Genomic DNA, 23,456 nt, shown 5'->3' on the forward strand with positions numbered 1-23,456 from the left:
GTTATTTTTTTTGGACACTGTTGGGAGATTAGGGAAGTTTCTATTATCAAGAGGGATTTGGTTTGTTTTTTTCTTTTTACTTGGCTGGGTGTCTAAATCAGGGTCAAGGGGCCTGAAACGACACCCGTCAGGCCTGTCAGGCCCTGGGGCCATTTAATGTTAAATTTAATTCACTTATAGAGCAAGGAAAGGGAGATTAATCGAATGTAATGGGAAAAAAAAAATACTGGGAGAGCGGTAAAAACGGAAGATACCTGTTTGCGCAAAGCAACAGAAAGAGAAAGGCACACGACAGATGGAGAACGATGTGATCAGTTCGAGAGCTAGTCGGTGACTGCTACCATCTTCAATACTGTTCAAGAGACTTCAAAATGTTGCAAGAGCACCAGTCTAGACTAATAACGTGGCTTATGTTGTCTCACAAGCGGTTAATTGTTTCGGACGTATCGGCATAGACTAGCGACTTGACATATGCCCATAGAAATACTCAAGCAGCAGAATTGTACGATCTTAGAGGCTAATTCACAGTTTGGTAATGTGAATAGAAGCACGATCTGTGTGACTTTTTCACCTTTTTTTTAAAACAACAACTTATAGAATTGAGGTTGCTTAATTGATGAACTAGGCGAACTATAAATTTTCGCAATTTGGAAGCGTTGTTCAGAGTTATTTATGTTGAAATGTCAAAATATATTTAAAATAAATCACTTGACAGCTAAAAAATTGTCGCCAGTTAAAATAATGTTGCCAACTAAAAGTTATGTACCGTTAAAAAAACACCCGTTTAAAGACGAAAATATTGTTGGAATGATTTTTTAATTTCCCATAGTCCCATTGGTCTGATTTGTTGAATTGAAAATGTTCACATTTCTTGACGATTTAAGGTCCCTTGAATCTTACGCTCGGGGTACCATTTTTCGTCTCCCAAACCACATATCTCGAGGATATATGGAGGTATTGACTTCAAATTATTTCATTCTACACAAAATTTTGACACAGACTCCAAATACGGAACGTTTGCTTGCTGACGTATATATTCAACTTAGCCCGTCCGTAAAATGGACTAAGTGTGCGATACATATTCCTAAGAGAGCCATGATTTAAAAAATAAATTTGCAAATTTTGTAAGCGTTATTTAGGAATCAATCCTTTTTATGTAAAAATGTCAAACCAAACTTTTAAATAAATCACTTGACAGCTGACAAAATAGCCCTAGTTAATAAAGTGCTGCCAACTTTAAGTTCTCTATCTTGCCATTTTGATAAATTCCTCCTTCGTTAGATTAGTAATCACCTTTCAGAACATTCAATACAAGAAATATTGGATGGATAATGCGTAACCAAAAAAAATGTAGATTTTAATGCCTCGAAAACTCAATGCTGCTTACTGTTGTAAAAACTTGTATCAATCAGATTGAACATCTCGATATTATTGGGATTCAACTCTAATATTCCCGTCTCAAGGAATACTCATCATTATACCGTCGTAGTGTCTAACGTCGGTCATACAGTCAAGTACAGATATTCGTTCTTAAGCCGTACTACACGAATGTTGAATGCTCTGTCACACTCTTTTCTTCCCAGTCATTGCAATATTCAAGCATTTAAAAACCAATCTGCACCGACACTTCCTTTCTACCCGTCTCTCACTTTAATAATGCTCAGAGGATTTTTTGGAAAACTTATTAAATTGAAATTAAAATTGTGCTTTAAACTTTCTTGTCACCAGTTCAAATACAACATCAACACCACATTTCCCGAACTTGAACTTTGACTTTATATGAATTCAACAAAAATTTAACCAGCTTATTTTCCCCCCTTCAATATCCTGGTGGGAAAAAAAGGAACCAACCAAAGAACTATTAATAAAATACATTAAATGATAAACTGTGCTCTCTCACTGTTTCTCTAGACTCTTGTTCCCATCGTCAAGTGAATTAAATTTCATAAAAAAACCCTTCAGAGTAATATTTTCATTTATTAAAATTCAACAAAGAAAAAGAATATAAAAGAACTTATTTTCCCTCATCACATTGCCAATAGATGGCCCCACATATGATGCAATGGAAAAAAACACGTTAGTCATACGAATTCATCAACCATCATCCTTCCAGGTCCTTTTTGTTTTTGAGGGTTTGTGATATTTTTGCATGTCGGAAATTTCCTGATTTTTCTACACGGACCTTCATATTTACATACATATTAAAAAAAAAACAAAGAACAAACTTTTTTAATTTTTTTAAATCTTTTTTCTTTTTAATAATTCCCTTAGCTTCTCTGTGGCCATAGTCATAGCTGCTTTGGCGGGTCCACAATGGCTGTTCACCGAGGAGAAACTTCCGAATGCCAACTACAATGGGACGGCGAATTTTAACGCCCAGGATGATGGCGCCTTCATTACCAAATACACAAAGTCCAGTTTATGGATTCTCTGCACAGCCCAACAAGGTAAGTCAAAAAAAAATCATCAGGGGGATGATGAGGGTAGATTATTATGTGCATGATGTGTAGAACAGGGTATAGCTTTATATTTAAACCAACAACGCCGCCGTGTATAAAATGTACATAGATGGCGCTGAATAATGGTGATTTATGTACTAATTGAATTGCATTAAAGTAACGAGTCCTTGGTTCACCGTTAGCGTCGTTTTTTTTTCAAACCAGACAAACAAACCGTACATACAAGTCCTACGTATTACTTTTATGTTACGCATTTTGATAAAAGTCGGTGCCTTTTGTTCGTCTAACAAACATAATCCGAAAGGTACAGACTTATTAGTCTCAAGGGTTCGTTGTGGTGGGGTACTGTATTATAGTTGTTTGTAGCACATTTCAATTACATTTGTTCGTTTATAAGGCGCGGCATGGCATGTGTGTCATGCATGGTCAGTGCTTGATGTGCCGTCAAATCAAATTTAGTGATTTAAAAGACCACAATCAAAGGCACCGCTCCTAGAGACCAAAGGCCTAGGGTCTCACAGCTCTCAACTATTCCTATATGATAGGAATGTTAAGGTCGAGCGTACCTGCAATGTTTATACCAAAATTGAACTGCAATTTAATTGAATTGAAAAGAGCTTCTTTCATGATAAATCTTACCATAAATTCCCAATTCCTGCAGTGTAAGACTATGGTTCTGTACCAGATCCAAGACTTCGGTGCTCTATCAAAGATACATTCATTTCTTATCAACGTTCGAGAAAAGAGTCTTATGGGGAATGGTTGTCCTCATTTTTGAGGAAGTATCATTCTAATTTATACCTCGAAATTGATAAAGCCATAAATATAAGGCTTGGTAAACTCCGGTGGGTTGGGCACGTAGCACGGATGAGCAAAAGTGAGAGCCTGAAGGGAAAGTCCTAGGCAGTACGATTTATGTTAGAAAATCATGTCTCCACTGGAGGAATACCAGGACGCCCGCTAGATGGCGTCGGCCAACTCCCAAGAAAGGTTAATGAAGCATGTTAAACGAATCCCGCACTGCACCGTGGTTGTGTCAACGATAACAGATTCATTGGCCAGGCCGATGAAGTAAGTATGTAAGTTTCATGGCAAGAATTACTCTTGGAGCGTTTTTCAACTCTTCTGCTACGACAGTTAACGTAACGAATATTAAATACCTTCTTAAATATTGTGTACATTTTCAAAGTCCGCATACCTTTTATATACATATATGTAAAGCCTTGTCCTGATAGTAAGGACTTCGAGAGTTCTGAATAGACAGAAAGGCATTTGATTCAGTGTGGGGTTTTGCTGTCCCATCGAAAATCTGTTATTGTATTAGAATTAGAAGGATTCAAGTCTAAAATCCACAATATAAATGATGGCGTGCCTCAGGGTTCCATTTTTCTACCGACTTTCTTTTATGATTAAAAATGATCTCATGACTGCAACTGTCAAATTAATTATTTCGCTCCTCAGTTTTATTTTGTAACTTGTTTTACGATTTAAAAGGGTTTTGAGTTTAAAATAAAAAAAATAGATTTTGATGTCAATAAGATTCTAAAACTATGGTTTATGTTAGACTAGTTTTTGAGGAATTCAATATAATGGACGTTGCTTTTCTAATTCTGATTTACTTACTTTACTTTAGTTGGCGCTAAAGCGCATTATGCTTCTGGGCCTCAAATAATAACTTTCGCCAGCTTACTCGATCTGTAGCTTGCTGCCTCCAGATTCGAATACCAAGTTGACGTGCGTTTGCCCCAACTTGATCATTCCACTGGATATGAGGTCTGCCTCTGCTTCTTGTTCCCTCAGGCTTGTTGAATACCTGACGGGCTGGAGCTTCGATGTTTTTTCGCTCAACATGCCTTAGGCATCTTAAGCGTTGTACACGCAATTTTTTGACCAGCGGAAAGTCGCTGTACAGCTCGTATAACTCCTGATTAAATCATCTCCGCCACATGTTACTTTGCTTGTCGAGATCGTACGCAGAACCTTCCTCTCGAAGATACCAAGAGATCCTTCATCCGCCTGGAAGAGGGTCCTTGCTTTTGCACCATACAGCAAGACTGAGATGATTACAGTTTTGTATAGTGTCTCTTTGGTACTCCACGATAAGCGATTAGCAAGGGTAATTCTGCGATTGATCTCCGCGTTGATGTCATTTGCAGAAATGACAGCAGTGTCCAGATAAACAAATTCGTTTACGACCTCTCAATTGTACCTGTCAATTGTCACATTTCGACCAAGTCTACGGTGTGAATTGGCTCTATTTAATGACAGTAAATACTTTGTTTTGTCCCGTTCATGTCACTGCTCATTTGGTTCTTACCATAATGTCGATGTCATCTGCATATCCAAGATATTGAGTGGATTTTTGAAAGATGGTGCCACTTGTATTGGCATTGGTGTTGCGCACCACTCTTTCAAGACAATATCGAAGCAGCTACATGACAGCGCATCGCATTGTCGAAGTCCTCTGGTGGTTTCAAAGGTTTCGTTTGAGTCTCTTTCAATTTTGACGCAGCAACGAGCATTTTCCAGCGTCATCCTGATAAGTCGTACGGTATAGTTCGTTTCTGTCTACACTGTCATAAGCTTCTTTTAAATCAATGAAACGATGGTGTGTTTCGATGTTATGTTCTTGAATCTTTTCTAGGATTAGGCGTAGAGTGTAAATTTGGTCGATGGTAGATTTGTCAGGCCTGAAGCCACACTGGTAAGGGCCAATTAGTTCCTCAGTAAATGGCTTCAGGCGTTCACATAATACGCTGGATAAGATCTTGTACACGATGTTTAAAAGGCTAATGCCTCTGTAGTTGAAGCAGAGAAGGCGGTCACCTTATTTTTATGGATCGGGCAGATGGTGCTTAAGCTCCACTCGTCAGGCATGCTTTCTCCCGATCAAATTTTAGTAACTAGCTGGTGCGTGCTTCTTACCAGATCTGCTCCAGCGTACTTAAAAAGCTTCGCCTGCAGACCTTCATCAACGAACGCTTTGTTCGACTTCAGCCTGGTGATGGCTAGTTTGATCTCACCCTGGTCGGGTGGGTGAAACTCTAGATCATCGACCAATTGAGTTTGATGTGGCTGCTCGCTGGCGGAATCGTTGACTTTATCACCATTAAGCAGCTGGTTCAATTTGATCTCTCCAGATTTTAAGCATTGACTGCGTCTCGACTACAGTACTCATCTCCTTATTTTTGCAGGCTCCAGGGCGGCTCGTTGTTTTCTTTTTGACTCTTCTATAAAAGTTTCGCACCTGTTTCCTTTTAAATCAACCCTGGATCTCCTCGACTTCCTAACTTTTTTTTTTCTTCTAAGCGAGCGGTTTTCATCCCTTCTCTTGTCGACCTAGAGCTAACGAGAAGATCGTGTCCTCCTTTGCTGCCACAATCTCGCCCGTTGTAGGGTTTCTCGCAAGCTGTATTGATACTCGGTCGGCAAAGGTATTGGCGGTATCCTCCTGCTGCAGTCTTCCAACTTTGAATCTTCTCCTCGAGGTTGCTGTCTGCCTAATAGCTTCCAACTAGGCAGTTTTCGAAATCTATGTTGGCTGATCTGTACGTACAAACGCCAAGTATGCTAGAGGAGTGTCTTCCGTCAATAGCAACAAGATCGATTGGGTTGCATGGTTGATCATCGGGGGACCGTCAAGTACCTGTGTGGATATCTGGGCGAGGGAATCTGGCGCTACTCAACACCAAGTTTTTCTCGGCTAGGAAGTGGATAAGCCTGAATCCGTTTCCAAATGTGATGTCGTGTAGGCTATGTCTTCCGATTGACCTACCAAAGATACCTTCTTTAGCAATTTTGGCGTTAAAATCTCCCACGAGAATTTTAACATCGTTTTTGGGACAATGCTCATATGTTTTGACGAGGAGCTCATAGAATGTTTCTTTGGTAATGTCATCCTTCTTTTCCGTCGGGGCATGCGCGCTGATAAGGCTCAGGTGGTGGAATTTGGACTTGATTCTTTTTTACAATTTTTTTAAATTCTGACCTAAACAGAATTGTACGGTGGGTAATACAAAATCTCGTTTAATTAAATTAAATGTTGTTAGATATCATTAAAGCGAAATACATCAGCTTTGCCACTATCTATAAGTGGTACAAACATCAGTCTATAAAACCTATACATCTGTTCTTGCAGCAACTTCTTTTACTTTTAATTTAACGGACTCTGGTCTCCTTAAAAAACGCATTTGCAATCATACTCTTAAATAGTTAAACGTAATACTTTCGCTTCTAGAAATGCTCAACAGTTAACCATTGAGCCTTACTTCTGCCGTAATTCAAAGTACAGAGATTCATTCTCTAACCGTACTAAGCGAATGTACTCTTTCAACGTCATTACAATGATCCTGAATTTAAAACCCTTTCCTTTTTCACACTGTGTGTGTAGCACATTAGAGGTACGTAATCAAAATGAGGGTGGTGAAGTGTTTCACATTCAAGTGGTGCAGCCAAAGAACAAATCTTTTTACACAACAGTACAACATAATTTGGCTCGCGGTAATACCGATGAACATTAGAAGTTCAAGTGTTATGGTTGAATTGTTTAAATGGGAGGTGGGATAAGACCGGCAATTTCACTAAACCACAATTTTTCAAAATAACAGTAAAAAAAGAAGAAACAAGAAACATTACGTATTACAGTCTTCAAGGTATTTAAACAAATTATAACTGTCTAAGAGAGTTGTGTAAATTACTGGAGCATTACCCCAGAGATGGAAACTACGCTCAAGCTTTGGATACTAACTAAATCAGAGGGGTAGAAAAACTCCTTGGCTCAGAAACCGAAAAATATCGATAGGCACTTTTGCTGACATTGATTCTTTTCAAGGGTCTGAACTTAAATAATTATGGATGGACTTATGACTTTCGTGTTAAAAGAGTTTGATTGAATATAAACTAAGTGAAGTTTTTGTGCCCTACAAAAATTTATAATAAAATGTCCACTAAAATAGGAAACAAGTCAAAAAAAACTACGATATAAACATATGTCTGGGACTAAAGATCTGAGGACAAAACTTTCTGAAAAAAAGGGTTTAATTAAACACAAACGGATCGATATTTCAGACTTCGTATGATGTACGAAATTAACGATTAAAATTAAGAAGATAAGAAACAAATTTTAAATAATTAGAATATGGACTTATGTCCTTCTCTTTAAATATCGGTTTGTCTCGAACATCACTACCACCATTTTGGTCCTCTGCATATTTCTTTCACCTACATATTTCCACAAGATATTGAGAAATAGAGTCAGCATTCATATTCATTCTTTTCAAGCAAATATGCCTACAAAATATATGGACATATGACTTTCGTAAATGCGGAAAGAGCTTAATTAAATGTGAGATTTAAGATTTCTTTAATCTTACAATAAAACTTTCAATAAGATGGGAAACAAGTTTCAAAAACTACAATATGGACTCATTTCCTTGGCCTTCAAGACTTGTGGGCTTATGACTCTTTTAAGTGCTTAAAGAGTTTAATTGATATAACAGGTTGAAGTTTTAGACTTTATATGGCATATTAAAAATGTCCGAAAAAAAACTTCCAATTAGAAGGGAAACAAGTTTCAAATACGAGTAAGTAGAATATGGACTAATGTCCCCCTCCCTATACCTACGGATTTTTCTGAAACGTAACAATTCCATAAATGATTATTTTTTCTTAATTCTGAGCTACAATTATTCATAACCTGATGAGAAGATATCAGCCTTTGACCATAACATATACAGCAAGTTCTTTATAATAAATGGCCTTGAAAGAAGTAGCAGCAATGTTGTTACGTTCGTGTGGCTGCACTGGTCATGATGGTAAAGTTCATTGCGTGCTTGGATGTAGATAATCTTATTTTCTTGTGGGAACATTTTTTTTTTGCTTGTAATGAAGCTCAAGGGAGTAGTAATCGCTGGCCGTTGGTGGTGTGGCATGGCGCCGCCGTAGGTGAAATCCTTTTTTTTTCAATAAAAACTGAAAAAAGGTGATTACTTTTATGTATGTCGAGTTAAGGTACACAAGTTGGATACACACTTTTACGGGATAAGTTTTGCGGCAGAAAAGAGATTTTTCTTTTGCAGAATTTTTTGTTTGGGCGTTTATGGTATTTGTGGGAATTAAACCTTAGCAGATATCTATTTTAGAGCTTGGAATGTTTATTTTGATTAAATAATAAATCAAGAAGCGGGATACAAATAAGGTGAGAGCGTTAAACTAGATTTGGGAATTTTAGATTTTGTATGAAAGTATTAAAGGTTCACAAGAGAGTTCTTAAACGCAGAGAAATATAAGAAAGAAGAACAAAGAAAGATAATAGAATAAAAAGTTGCAAAAAAATAGTGCAAAGTTTAAGCTGAGTATGAACTTTTGAATTTGACAAAAAATAATTAGACTAAAATAAAGCAAAGTTTTGAGGATTTTGCGAAGAGAGTTCCCAGAAAATACAATCGTACTTCATAATTTTAGGATAGTGTTCATTTTACATCCTGTCAAAATAACTTCTTTTAATCAGACAAATCATCATTGCAAGTTAAAATGTCAAGCAACACTAGGAAATGAAACAACTGTAACGAAGCGTCACACTCCTACTAAAGACCGAAACCAATCAACCGCCATCTGCATACCCACCAAGTGAAATAAGTGACACCAATACGCAGCCGAAATACAAAAACAAAATACAAGCGATATTTTTGTTCGTCATTATAGAGTTCACATTTGGTTCCTGCAGGAGAATTGGCTTATGGATCCAAGAAATGCGAAGCTTGCTTGCCAAAGTTTATCAAAGGTTTTGAGCTTCATATTCAGAAGCGCAAGTTTCCCCCGATATTCTCCTTCTCTATTAAGAGTCGGTGGGCCGTTGCTCCATAGCGTGCTGTTGCTGTGTAGTAACAACAAACTATTGTGTTATTCCCCTTCACCCTTCCGGTGTCACCGGGGGCTTGCCGAATTATTGTGTTATTCCTCTTCACCCTTCCGGTGTCGATGGGCACTTGCTGAATTATTGTATTATTGAGTTATTCCGCTTCACCCTTCCGGTGCCGATAGGCTCTTGGCCGTATTGGATTAGAAAAAAAAATCGGAAAAAGGAAAATCTAATTCTTTTTATTTGGAAAAGAGTAGTTTGGTCAACTCTTCTCGAGTTTCGTGCTTTCTCGAAACGACCCTAGAGTCCGGCGAGCTAACCTCAGCCTAAGGAAAACAAGCATCACACAACTTTAATATTAAAATATGAGTTCTTCATTGCGCCCTTTTAATGGGGTACATGGTCAATTCAGTGTTGCCGAAAGTACTCCCATAGGAGTATTGTACTACTTTCAACACCTCCGTACTCCCGTACTCCTCCTTTCACATTCGTACTCCTATTTTTGTGTAAGTGTAATGTCGACCTTAATAAATCTCATTGATTTAGTGCAAATCTGGAAGCACTTTTATATTGCAAACTGTCGTTAAAAGGGGATTTCCCTCTTTCTTGTTTATTCTTGTTTTTCATTGGATTCATGCTATTTGCATCTGTGAGTTCGATATTTATTTTCAAATTGACCTGAGATCCTGCTGTTCTATTTGTCCGTGATTTTTTATGCAATAGTAAAATAAAATGAAAAGGTTTGTAATGCTTTAAAAATTGTAATTCCTGTTAAAATAATTCAAAATAAACTTATATTGTATAGATATTTACTCAAATTGGACTCCGTGGAGGAGGTAAATGCGAAAAAAGTTGCTGAAGTTCTTGCCAATGTGTGTTCTGTTGCTGGTACAAAGCCAAATGAGCCTGCTGTTCCTAGGTGGAAGAATCACCTGAATCCCCTGCCGAAAGAACCGATGACGTTGAGTTATCTGATGCTGATGAAGTTAATACACCTACCACATCTTCAAAAAAGAGCAAAAATCGCACCCAAATGTTTCGTCAAGGATGGTTGGGTGATTTTGCTTTTCTTAAGGAAAGTGACAAAAAGCCATTTTGTTTGTATTGTAATATGAAACTTACAAACAACAAAGCGCATATAGAAAGACATGAAAAATCAAAAAACCACCAACAAATGTTCAAATCGCTTGAACAACAACCAAACATAAATATAGTAAATTTAGAACCAACTAAAAAAAATGAAAAGGTTAAAACATCAAAACTCAAAGAAACAATAAGGTCAAGTTTGTTGGAAGAGGCGAATCGTGATATAGTGGATGTATTAAAAAAACAAAAATTTTCTGTGATAATTGATGAGACAACTGATGTCAGTTCCTCAAAGTGCTTATGTGTCGTGGTAAGGTATTTTGATTTCAGTTATGGTAAAGTTAGAGATCGATTTCTTTCCTTGATTGAACTATTTGAGTTTGATGCTAAATCTATTTTTAACGTAATATTTAAGTGCTTCAATGATCTTTCAATACCGTTTAAAAAATGTGTTGGTTTTGCCTCGGACAACGCTGCTGTGATGGTTGGCAACAAAAGTGGAGTTCGATCTCTTTTTTAAAGCAAAATCCAAATATGTTTACTTTGGGTTGTATGTGCCATTCAATACATCTCTGTTCATCAGCCGCAGCTAAAAAAATTCCACAGAATATCGAGGTTCTCTTAAGAAACATCTATGTTTACTTTTCGCATAGCACAAAGAAACAAATCGAGTTTAAGGAGTTTCAAGAATATTTCAACGTCGAAAAACATAAGATTTTAAAAACGTCTTTTACTAGGTGGCTAGCTCTTGAACAGGTTGTGGCCAGAACACTAGAACAGTGGCCTGCAATTTTGCATTATTTTTTGGAGAATTCTTTTGAATCTTCTGACAGTAACCTAGATCTTGTTCACAAAATTCAAGAAGAGCTAAATGATACAACAAAATTGTATTTATTATTTCTAGCTTATGTTCTTCAGTTAACTAAACAACTTAACTTAGAATTTCAATCTCAGTCCGTCCGAATTCACAAATTTTTGCCATACATAAAAACTTTCTACAAAACTATTTTACAAAATTTTGTTAAATCTGAGTTTTTACGTGACGAGTTTCTATCTGATCCGAATTTTAATGACGACTGTTTAAAAGATATTGACCTTGTATATGTTGGGGCTAAGGCTGAACTTTTTATTAAAACAAAAAAACTTGAAATAAATCAAGTAAAGGAATTTAAAGGAGTTTGCCGAGAATATTATAAAACGTTGTGTTCCCAAATTTCACAACGAATTGATTTCGATGATGAAATTTTGAAATCTATTCAAGGTATTGACCTTTTAAATTTAGCAGAAAGCTCAACTGCAATAATTTCGTGCATTCCTGATTTAATTGATAAAAATGAAATCAAAAACCTTGATATGGAGGGGCGAACTCTACTTAATCAAACAATGATTTCTAATTCTTTAGAAATAGAAGAATTTTGGTCAAAAATATTTTTCTTAAAAAATGCACTCAACGAAACACTTTTTCCTCTTACAAAGCATTTTGTAAGTTCTTTGTTAAGTCTTCCGCACAGCAGCGCAGCAGCAGAAAGAGTTTTTTCCCAACTCTTTCTTATAAAAGATAAAAAACGGAATAGATTGGAAGTAAATACTTTGAATGCAATTATGAGTTGCAAGGAGTTATTGAATGGAGTAGATTGTAGTAAATGGAATCCTTCTAAATCACTCCTGAAGTCGTATACAAAATAATATCAATCAAAATACCTTGCTTTTTTTGCAAAGCCAGTCCTATTTAATAGAATATAGGATTGCAATAACAAATATTTAAAAAATAATATAATATTACTATGCTATCTATGAATGATATTTATGTACTTAATTTTGTTATTAGAATTATTTATTTATTTATTTACATATGTTTTGTTCTTTTTTTTTATGAACTGAATATTTTTTTTTTAAATAAAGTTAAAAACAACATTTTTGGCTTTGCTTATTTTTGAAGGGGAAAAAAATTCTGTACTCCTATTTTTTCAAAATACTCCTCTTTTTTGGCTTCGGTACTACCTTATAATTTTTCTTTCCGGCAACACTGATGGTCATCCTTCAAAGCCAACCAATAGCTTATCGAACAACTTGCCAACATCGTCAACAGAACACAAGAGCTGCCGAATCCAAGGTTGTCAAATCCACGTTGCGCACAAGAACTGACCCAGGAAATAAAACAAACGACTATGAGGGGCGTCGGTCGTGTGTACATTAATTTGATTTTGGAGCAGTTAGATACTGATCCCAATTTTGGTAGATTTTTGGATGAACCTACTTACTTACTTACTAAAGCGGCGGACCAGGGCCTCAACCAACATGCGTCTCCAGCCAGCTCGGTCCCTAGCTAGCTGTCTCCAGTTTCGCACGCCAAGTTGGTTAAGGTCTTTACCCACCTGAGTGGGCTACGTCTTCCTCTACTGCGCCGTCCCTCAGGATTGGTTTCGAAGACCTTCCGGGCTGGAACGTTGATGTCCATCCGCTCTACATGACCTGGTTATCTAAGCCTTTGGACTTTAATTCTGTTACCTGGGTCAATGTCGTTGTACAGCCCGTACAATCTTTTCCTCAAATTCTTCCATGCATACGGGACCAAAAATCACCCGAAGAATTTTTCTCTCGAAGCATCCTAAGACCCTCTCATTTTTCTTTGACAGGGTCCAGGCCTCAACGCCATAAATGAGACCCAGGATGATGAGTGTCTTATAGATGGTGATTTTAGATGCTCGAGAGAGGACTTTACTTCTCAATTGCCTTCTAAGTCCAAAGAAGCAGCGATTTGCAAGAGTTATTCTTCGTTTGATTTCGGCGCTGGTGTGGTTGATTTCTATTTTGAATAGCTCGACCGTTTACACTATAAACAGGATATCGAAGCTATTGAGCATCGCTGGGAAAATCTATCCAAAAGCAGACTATCTAGAAAAATACAATTATTTTTCCCAAATTTTGTTTCGTTTCTTCGTAAGGTCTGATACTTCTGAGACTACCTATACTGCAATAACTTTTAGCCAAAATCAAATATAATTGAAGCCTTTTACAGTAAGAGCACTTGCCAGTAGAAGATGAAGAAAAAAGACTTTTACTTCTAAATTGAAGAATATTAGCTTACACAAATCTGAAGATCCTGTACGTACTCCCTTCCATTCACAACAAAATCCAACCAACTCGAGCTGAAATTTGAAAAATTAAATCTGCCTTTTTTTTGTAATATTTCAAAGACTATTTTAATATCAGAGACATCTTTCTAAGTATACCAATACCTTTCAAAAATTGACAATACAGCAAGGAAGCCACTTTTATCAATTCTGTTATTATTGAAGGAAGAAACAACCGACGTAACTTTTGCAGATGCTAATGAAATTTACAGAAGAGCTCAAACGTGTGTGTTTTGAACCGTTCAGCAATTTTTTTAGCTTGTTTCGAATCGCCTGCCCTAATTCTGCCATTTACCTAACTGAAAAAAATGGAGAAAGAAAAATTACTCTGCCATAAATGAAGAAGAATAATATTCTAATAATTCTACCACACTACACCACACCCGGCTCCTATACCTGAGTCCAAGTATAAGACCTAAAAAGTCCTAACCCAAAGTTGTTGTTGACGATGATGTCGTCTTCATTTACAGCAATCCCAAATCAATATCAAGTTCAAACGAAAGACTATAAAATGCAATAGCTCAGTGCAGTGCACCATCAAGGTATACCTACGAACGAAAACAAATGGTAACATCTATAGAATACGTTGAAAGCCGTTAAATCATTCCTTAGCCTTAGAAATACAAAAACAAAAACAAAAAAGGCACAAGAAGGAACTACTTCCTGTCATAAGCAAAGGAAACCAACAGAAATCAGCTTCCTTTCTGCTGAAAGTCTATCAAAATCATTTCCTTCGTCAACAAATCCAATAAATTGTCATGGTTCCCTTGTGGAATCAAGAAAAGAAGACGTTCCCGTCTCGGGGCAGAAAGCTGCTTTGCTATACCATCATGGCTCCTTGCATTTTGCGAAATTCCTTTTCAACGTTTCAACGACGACGGAGACGACCTATATACAGAGCAGTGTATAAAGATTCAGTGGGAGCAAACACCGCAAGTCTAGCAGCTAATGTTGCACTGCACACAGTTGAATGATGCTGTGCTCTGTTGTTGCTTGCTGAAAGAAACCCAATGCCACAGCAGCTTCCATGTAAGATCAGGCAATAATGCGACACTTTGTATCCTTCTGTGCTTGAAACCCAAGGGATACGATATGATGGTGAAGGTAAGGTTGGTGGAGTGTCTTGCCTTTGCTCTGCCTTTGCTTGATGGTTATGCCTGCCTTATTCTGGATTGCATATTGCACTGCAACCCATTTAGGACTGTTTATCATGTTGATGGGGAAGGTGGGGTTTGTAACAACACAGCTTAAGAATACCATGTCGTAGTAAAAGTAGGAGCAAAATGAATTATGGCCTTCATAAAGATGCCTTTGGCGGCGACGACAACGAAGACTACAACAACGATCCTGCCACCATCACTGATGCCTCCTCTGCCGAGCTCTGCCACTGCTGCCATCTCCGGTGCTGATGCCGATGCAAACTACGACGATGAGGACTACGAAGACTTGTTAAGAAATAAGTAAGCCCTGGTTTCTGGTGGCAGGTATAGGCAAGACATTCGAGGATGACATGGCGCGGCGTCAACGGTTTCTTGTTGGCAACACCAACACCTGAGGCCCTGTGGCACTTCCTTTTCGCACCTGTAAATTTGAGCTGCTCCTAAGAAGATGTCTTTAGTTTTTCTTCTTTTTTTTTTCTTTCTTTCTTAGTGCGTTTTGTGGCACAGTTTTTAAAGGTGGGGCTTTTTTCTTTTGGCTTGAAAATGCACTTTATTCCCCACCAATAAGTACACTCTACATTATTGTGTCGTTCTCTCGCTAGTGAAGTGAAAAAGATGACATGCAAAACAAAAATACGAAACTTATTCATGTGGGAAAAATTGAAAGTGTAATATGTTTATGATGTGCTGGTGGAATCATTAGTTCTCATTTTTCATTTTATATGCAACAAGTAAAAGTATTTCATCAGAAATATGTACATATGTGAAAACAAATTTAGGGCAATACCTGTCAGAGGAATATTTATCAAAATTTAAATTAAGATATGCATAAGGTTGTCAGTGAAATATGAATAAGTAAAACGTTTATTTTGATAATAAATGTCTGTATTTTATGTGCAATTTTGGGTTCTTAAAAATTGACCTGTTTGTTTTCATTATAAAGTAACCCAAAACAAATTCAAACAGCTGCATCTGATTGACAATTATTAGGTTTGACATTTCACTGTGGACTGTCAGTGTCAAAACATTTCATATAATAGAACATTAGCTGCGTTTTATTATTGAAAATGATCCGTATGGGTTATCTTTAAACACGTAATACAACATCAGTTGTAATCTTGGTTTCTTTTAAAATCAATTTCGGAAACCTTAAAAATAGTTTGCATTATGACGGATAGATGGCTATTTTATCTTTCAATAGGGTAGGGTGAAAGAAATAAAGTTAAAAAATCTTTGAAAAGCAAACAAACAGAAGAAAAAAGGAGATAGATGTATGAACGTTTTATGTCATTGGTCATCGAAATGAAAATAGTTCCCATAAATATAAAAACAACCCTTCTCAACTGTCAATGTCAAAGTATTTTAATAAATTGTATGCAAGTTTCTTAGAGTTGACCAATGTTTGTTCTCATAAAATGATTCAAAGCTAACTTCGCATAAATATTTAAAAAAATAAAACATTGTTATCATGTATTAAAAAAAATTAAATGTCAAAATGCAATTTTCAAGGAGTTTATTGGTGAAAAATGGATTTAAATAATGTGAGTAAATTTTTGACAGTAAAGTCCCAATGTACAAGGTTCTTAAAATTAACCTATTTTGTTTCATTAAAAATGATGCAAAAGAACAATCTAAATATTCATTAATATTATTTAAAAAATGAAGTTAGTAGAATGACAACCAAAAACTTTGAACTTTCACCGTGAACGTACCCTTAAACCAAACTGTCATAAGTTCTATTACAAGCATTCCATAATCATTTCGATTCATTGTTGTTTCATTTATTTGGTCATAATATTTGTTCTGACCTTAGCATTAATGAAATTTTGGGGCCATCAAATTATAGTGGAACGCTCTGTTTCTATTATTATTTTTGACACTGCTTTCGTTAACTCTATCTTAGGAATTTAAAAATTCCTGTAAGAAATCTCAAACTATGACCACAAAAAATAAAATATGGACTTCCCAAGAACCAATCTTAAGCTTCTTTAAAACCTACTATTTTGACAATAAGGCAATTTTGTGTTGTCTTGGCTTTGTATCTCTTACCAGAATCTTGTAGAAGAATGCATCTATCTCCATTGAAAAGGGTATTTGTTAGACAAGTTACCAAACCCTCCTTCTATACAGCACAATTTGTCAACCGTTTTCACATTTTTTCCCAAAAACAAAACCGAGTTTTCGGCAAAAAATTTTCGAAAATCCGAAAATCGTTCACACCGAACATTTACATGTTTTCATTTGACATTTAAATTTGTTTGACACCGACTGTCAAATTTTGTATTGAAAAAATTTGTGAGTTTTGTTCTTCTCCAATTATTTGTGAAAATAAAATAAATTCCAACCAATTCAAATTGATCTTAATACATAAAAAGAAAGTTGAACAAAATATGAAGATTTTGTAAAACTTTTTTTTGCAAGATACAAACTTTAGCCTTATGTAGATACTTATAAATTGGGTGGCGCAAAAGTCCGTAGAGCACTAGGGCCTAGTGACTTACAACTCTCAACCATTCCTGTGTGCGTAAAAGAACCGCCAGCGCCGCAAATAGTCACTCGGGTTTTTATTATGTTGCCATGCAGCTCCCCCAAAGTTTCCTTTTTTTGTTTATTTTTCTCTTCCATATTCTGTAAATAAAAAACAAAAAGAAATAATACTTATTTCATAAGGAAATTGTATAAATAAAATTACTTACCACAACTAAATTTATTTCAAAATGAAATATTTGTTTTGACAGCAGCCATCAGCTGTTTTGTTTACATTAATTTGAGCGATAAATGTTTCGAAAGATTTGTTTGTTTAGTTCAACTTTGAATTGCTATTAGTTTTCGAGAGGTTTTATACAAAACTTATGGCTTACGAAAACTTGTGTTTATCCAAAAATGTATGGGAAAACTTGAGTTTTCAATAATTTCGCGAGTCCAAGGTTTGAAAAGCCTATAAGACACACGAACAAAATTTAAGAGTTTCCATGTCCAGTCCAACAACCCTCTCAAACTAAGTCAAATGCAAAGTGTTTTTGGAGTCTAATTTTACTGCATTACCGACACATGTTACGAACTTAATATTCGATATTTTTTCTGATGGAGATGTAAAAAAAAACAATCATGAATTCTTTAGTTTTAGGTAAGAAAGACAATGATTCTTTAAGACATAATTGAAAAAAAATGTTTATTATTCTATAGTATTTTTTTTAAATATAGTGAAATGTGCAGTTATTAAACCGCATTTACATGACTGAACTATAAAATCAAAATTCCCGCTGCCTGCCCACTCTCTATTAACGTTCACAGTGTCAATGAATAAAACGTTGGCCATCACACGAATGACAAGCTTTGGAAGATAAATTTTGTTCCAAAATGCATTAACGCACAAGTGAGTAAATGTGACGTTTATTAATTGCTTTTAACGCAATGATTGGCAAAACTTTGAATATCGAACGAAATCCTCACATATTTTTCTTCAATTTTGTTGTCCTATGTTGTCTTAAAAGGAGGGTCATGGTAGTTAAGGGCTTATTCGCAACGACCTTCAACTTAAGAAAGTGTCCCAATCAAAGTTCTAAATGGCTTAAATCCCACGATTTTGGTGACCAATTCATGTAACCTCAGCCATATCATAACCATGTCATTAAGTCGCTCACACAAAATCTCTATTCAATCTTTGTTTTCATGATATTTCTTTTTTATTATAAAGTTTAAACGTTGACGTTATGTGTGAAACACTACATCATTTAAATGACCACGGAGTGAACTGTTGCACGCATCTATTCTTTTGAGGTAATTTTCGACCACTTTTTGACACAAATTGGGCGGTATCACAGCCTTAACTTGACGAATGTTGGTTTTTAAGTACTCAAAAGTTAAAGGTTTATCTGCATAGACGTGGTCTCTCGCGTATCCCCAAAAGCGGTGTAAAATCACATGATCTTGGTGGCCAGTTGATATCGCCACGACGAGAAATAACGCGGCCAGGAAATGTCTCTTGCAATAAAGCCACATGCGCTCAAGTTGTGTGGCATATAGAACCTTCTTGCTAAAAACACATATTACACAATTCGTATTCTTTAATAGCAGACAAAAATAGTTGGTTATCATAAGACCATAACGCTCAGATTTGACGGTGACAGTCGTTCCATCGTCGTTTTCGAAGAAGTAAGGACCAACCACACCTCCAGACCAAAGAGCGCACTTTTTGTGGACGTAATTGCCTCTTGAGGATACCAAATATGATAATTTTAGTGAGAAATGTCCTTTTTCGCTGAAAAAAATTGGTTTGAAAAATCGCCGGCCACCGCCTGTTGTTCAAGCACTCATTCGACGTATCTACGACGTTGTGAGTTTTTAGCTGGCTTTAGTTGTTGATCCGTAGGTTAGGTTAGGTTAGGTTAGCGTAGCTGCGGATATAGAATCCACACCGTTTGCGATTTGGTTGAGACACCGTCAAGAGATTTAATAGCAGCCTGACTGTCAGAGAAGATGCGGATATCAGAAGTTGGTATCACGTTTTCTCTTAGATAGGAGAGGACTTCTTTGATCGCTAAAATTTCCGCTTGGAAGACGCTGCAATGGTTAGGGAGGCGGAATGAGATGTTTAAAATAAGCTTTTCTGAGTACACACCACTACCAACTCCCTCATTTGGCTTGGATGCTTTTGTCATTCAGAAGTTTTTGTCTTCCCATTCATCTCTGGATGGAATGGATACCTGGAAGTTTTTTTTCGAATTGGTGTTTTGGAATAGTGTAGTCTATGTACTTTGGTATAGAACCGAAGATGTTCAAAATGATGGAGTACCCCACATTGTTGTTGGTCCATTCAGATGAGGCGTTGAGTCTTGTTTTTCTGAAAATGTCGAGGGGTGTCAGATGGAGGAGAGTGTCTAACGCTGCTGAGGGTGTGGTTCTCAATGCCCCGCTTATGCAGAGACATGCAGTGGGTTGGACTCTGCTCAGTTTGTCGTAGTATGTAACTTTGTTCAGTGCAGTCCACCATACTGCAAACCCTATATCTTTCTTGCAAGTGAAAAGAGCTACTGCTTTCTTAACTCTTTCCTCAATATTAGGTTTCCGATTTAATATTTTGTCTAACATCAGACCAAGATATTTGGCTTCATTGGAAAAAATTAGTGGTACAACTTTCATTGAAGGAGGTACAAAAACTGGGATCTCGTATTTCTGTGTAAAAAGGACGAGGTCTGTTTTTTGAGGATTAATACTAAGTTCGCAGTAATCAGCCGTTTTGGAAGAGGTCTCTCAGTGTATTAGAATGTTTTCCTGTGACAGCGATATCAACATCATCGGCATACGCAACCACTCTGTATCCTTCCCTCTCAAGGGATATTAGTTGTTCGTTAACCACTATGTTTTCGTACAAAAATCCCCCATCTTAGAGTTGATGATCCTGCTTTTTCGCATTAGATGAATCAACTCACAGCGTGAGTATTCGACATTTAAGGTCGTCATAGCAGAAGTGATAGCAGATGTGTCAACGTTGTTGATAAAGCGCCCTCAATATCCAGAAAGACCACCATATAGTATATTCCTTTTGCTCCAGAGAATATTCGATAGTTGTTACCAGAGTGTGCAAGGCTGTTTCTACCGATTTCCCTTTGCAGTAAGCATGCTGCGACATCGATAGTCTCTTATCAATGCTATTACGTACATGGATATCAATCGATCGTTCCAAAGTTTCGAGAATTATTGATGATAGACTTATAGGTCTTAGATCTTTAGGGTTGTCATGCGAGCATTTGCCCACCTTCGGAATGAAAACTACCTTTACTTCTATCCATCGCTGAAGTATATAGACCAGATTTATACAACTTTTGAAGATCATCTCAATGATGGGCAAAGTTATATCAATGGTAGCTCACCTGGTACGATTTGATCATAACCTGGAGATTTATAAGGTTTGAAACTATTCAGAGCTATTGGAGCTATCCGGGAAGTGGGTGTCTAGTAGCAGGTTTAGGGTATCTCCGCAAGAGTTAGTCCATGTACCATTTGAGTTTTTAATACATTTATGCGTGGTTGGATTTGTCGAGAGAATCTTCTTTATCCTGATACCTCCGAGGATTCTTCAATTGAGCTACAGAGGATCTTTTGGCTATTCTCACTTCTAGTTTATACTTTTTGAGGGATTTTTAAAAGGAGTCTAAATCTTGGGGATGTCTAGTCCTTTTTGCTCGATTGAAAAGACTTCTACAACCTTTTCTGAGTATTTCTAGTTCAGCAGCCCACCGTGTTTCTTCTTTCCCCGCACTGTTGTGAGGGAGCAGGCAGTTTCCATGGCTTTATTGAGGGCTGCTTGCTGTAAGCTCATCGACTTTTTGATCAAGTTCAAAAGCGCACAATGCGGATCAGAACGTTCTAGTTTAATCAGACTGTTGAGCCGTAAGACAGTCCTAATTCCTGAGAACGACGAAGAATCGATACACTTGGGTCTTCGACAACACTTTCACTTACAGCAGCGATATTTTCAGTGTCTGTAATCAATCCAGTCTCTTTCAATGCCTTCGCAATTTTGGCAACTGCAGCACCATAGTTGCTGTTGCAGGTTTTAACAATTTGTATGCGCTGACCAAAAAATTGGTTTTCGAATTATATCCCTATACTTTTAAAACCACCACAAAAAGTTCGTGATTATCGACCTATAGCGATGGCCGTTGACGCACGGACTCATGATGCCTCCAGCCCAAAACTCACACCAAACAGTGAATTTATTTGGATGCACCTCGTGGAAGGTGAAGGTGGGAATCTCGCGCTTGGAACCTCGTGAATCTCGCGCTTGTTGTTTACGTCCCAGATGTTTATTCCGCCAGAATTTTGATCAACTTCCAACTGCTCCAAAATCCAATTAGAAATCAGACAACAGGGGCGTATGGTCGTTTGGTTTCCGCTCTTGGTGCAATTGGATTTTGTATGTGAGCAGAACTTTAAAATCAGAGTATTCCCGGTTGCTAAAGTAAAAAAGTTATCTATTAAATGGCGCCCAATGTGTGTCTCTACAACCTAAAAATGTTGGTATGGGTACTAACTCTTGCTAGGAATTTACAAATCCTTCAAGAGAAATTTTTGCTATGGAAAGTACCTCTGATGAGGCCCTGGTTGTATGGAAGCTCTTGCACCGCCAAATTTATATTTCCTTAAAAGGCGCCCAACAAAAATGTATATTTAAATAAAGTAATTCAAGATTTTAAATTCAAAGTATACAAAATTATTCTTTTTTTTCCTCCGATCAAAAACAAAAAGTAATAAACACATGATAAACCTCAAAAACCACAGACTAAATTATCTTCATACAGGTAAAACCTTGAGATTTTACTTTTCAAAAGAAATCCTCTTCATTATATTCTAGAGTGAGAAAGAGAGAAAGAGAAGGAGAGAAGGCAAAACCCAGTCTTCTTCATTCTTCATTATAAATGGAAATGTTAAAAGGTTTTTCTTTTCGGCTTTCATTAATTCATACATTTTCTTTTTCTCTTTTCTTTTTTTTAAATATATATAATTCCATGCGCTGGCTGTGATTCACCTTTAAATTGGACCGAAAAATAAACCCGTTTTCAACATAATATTCGTCCTTTTCCACAACTGTAACAACTTACGCAGGAATAGAGACCTACAACTGCATTAAAATCGACTACTTTCCCAAGGAAGGATATCAGCCGGATCCACACGACTCGACACCAGCAATACCATGTAAGTACCTATAAACCTAACCTATAACCATGTACAATGTGTCATCTCTCTTTCGTAACGTGTTTGTTGTTCGTTTCGTATGTTGTATACGTTAGATACGTTGGATTCGGTGTGGCGGCCGGCGTTAGAAGCGGCCGAAGTTCATACTCGTATATGGAATAGGGATAGTAAATTGTAGCAATTCATGTCCAGACAAAAGTGTGTTTATTTAGGGACCACAAAATGAAGCTTTCATTCAGTAAATTCTCACAAATTCTTTTCAAAAATCTTGCCAGGATGTGGACCTACGTTTTTGACCGACCGACCAACGACGGACGTGCTTTTTTATTTTGTGGCAAAAAGATAGAAACTGAAATGAGTCTGGCACATGGAACATTTCTGGTGCATCGAAAATGTCTCTTGTTCTTGTCCAGTGTTCGTGTTCGTATTCGTATCCTTGTTGCTTGAAAACGGGTGAGATACTTTAATTCAATCCATTTGGCAAATTGCAGTTCATGGGGGTTGACTGCATCAGACTTTCTGCTATATACCAGAGCCAAAGTCCTTGGAAACTTGATGTATTTATATTTTATGTATTTTTATATTTTTTTTTTGAAAATTTTCTTTCTTTTCTCGAGGATCTAGTTTTGTGTTTTGTATGATATTGAAAATCTTTATGTAGCAGATTACCGGATGATAAATGACGAGTGATGTCCTGTTCGTGGGTGATGGGGGAGTTTGGAAAAGAATTGAATTTTGTGTGCTTGGTTTTGTTTTATGTGTTTATACAGACTGAAAGGACATTTTTAATGCAATAAAAAAAATATTATATAAATATCTTGTGGGTTTTTTGAAAAAAATAAAAGAATAGAAAAATCTTTTGGGATCTAAGAGATTTGAAGAGACAAACGATGGATTGCTTTTTGATGCAATTTTATTCAAATAAAATAATATTTGATTTAGAAAAGGACGACTCCAACAGCAAAAAGATATTTAGGATGTAGGAGAACATAATGTTTATTTTAAGGATGTTATTTGATGATTTATTAGTTTTTTATTGATTTCTTCTTTTTTATCTTTC

At 36.6% G+C, this 23,456-nt stretch overlaps 1 protein-coding gene across 1 annotated transcript in view; it reads left to right on the plus strand.

Moving 5' to 3' along the window:
* The first annotated feature begins 2,062 nt into the window (after positions 1–2,062).
* LOC129944078 (uncharacterized) overlaps positions 2,063–23,456 on the plus strand; it is an 81,325-nt gene continuing 59,931 nt past the window's right edge. The window contains exons 1-3 of the mRNA XM_056053251.1: positions 2,063–2,076; positions 2,272–2,447; positions 22,307–22,396. Of these exons, the coding sequence (XP_055909226.1) occupies positions 2,063–2,076; positions 2,272–2,447; positions 22,307–22,396 (280 nt within the window). The remainder of the gene's footprint in view (positions 2,077–2,271; positions 2,448–22,306; positions 22,397–23,456) is intronic.

The sequence above is a fragment of the Eupeodes corollae genome, chromosome 2, assembly GCF_945859685.1.
Source record: "Eupeodes corollae chromosome 2, idEupCoro1.1, whole genome shotgun sequence".
In the NCBI taxonomy this organism is placed as follows: domain Eukaryota; kingdom Metazoa; phylum Arthropoda; class Insecta; order Diptera; family Syrphidae; genus Eupeodes; species Eupeodes corollae.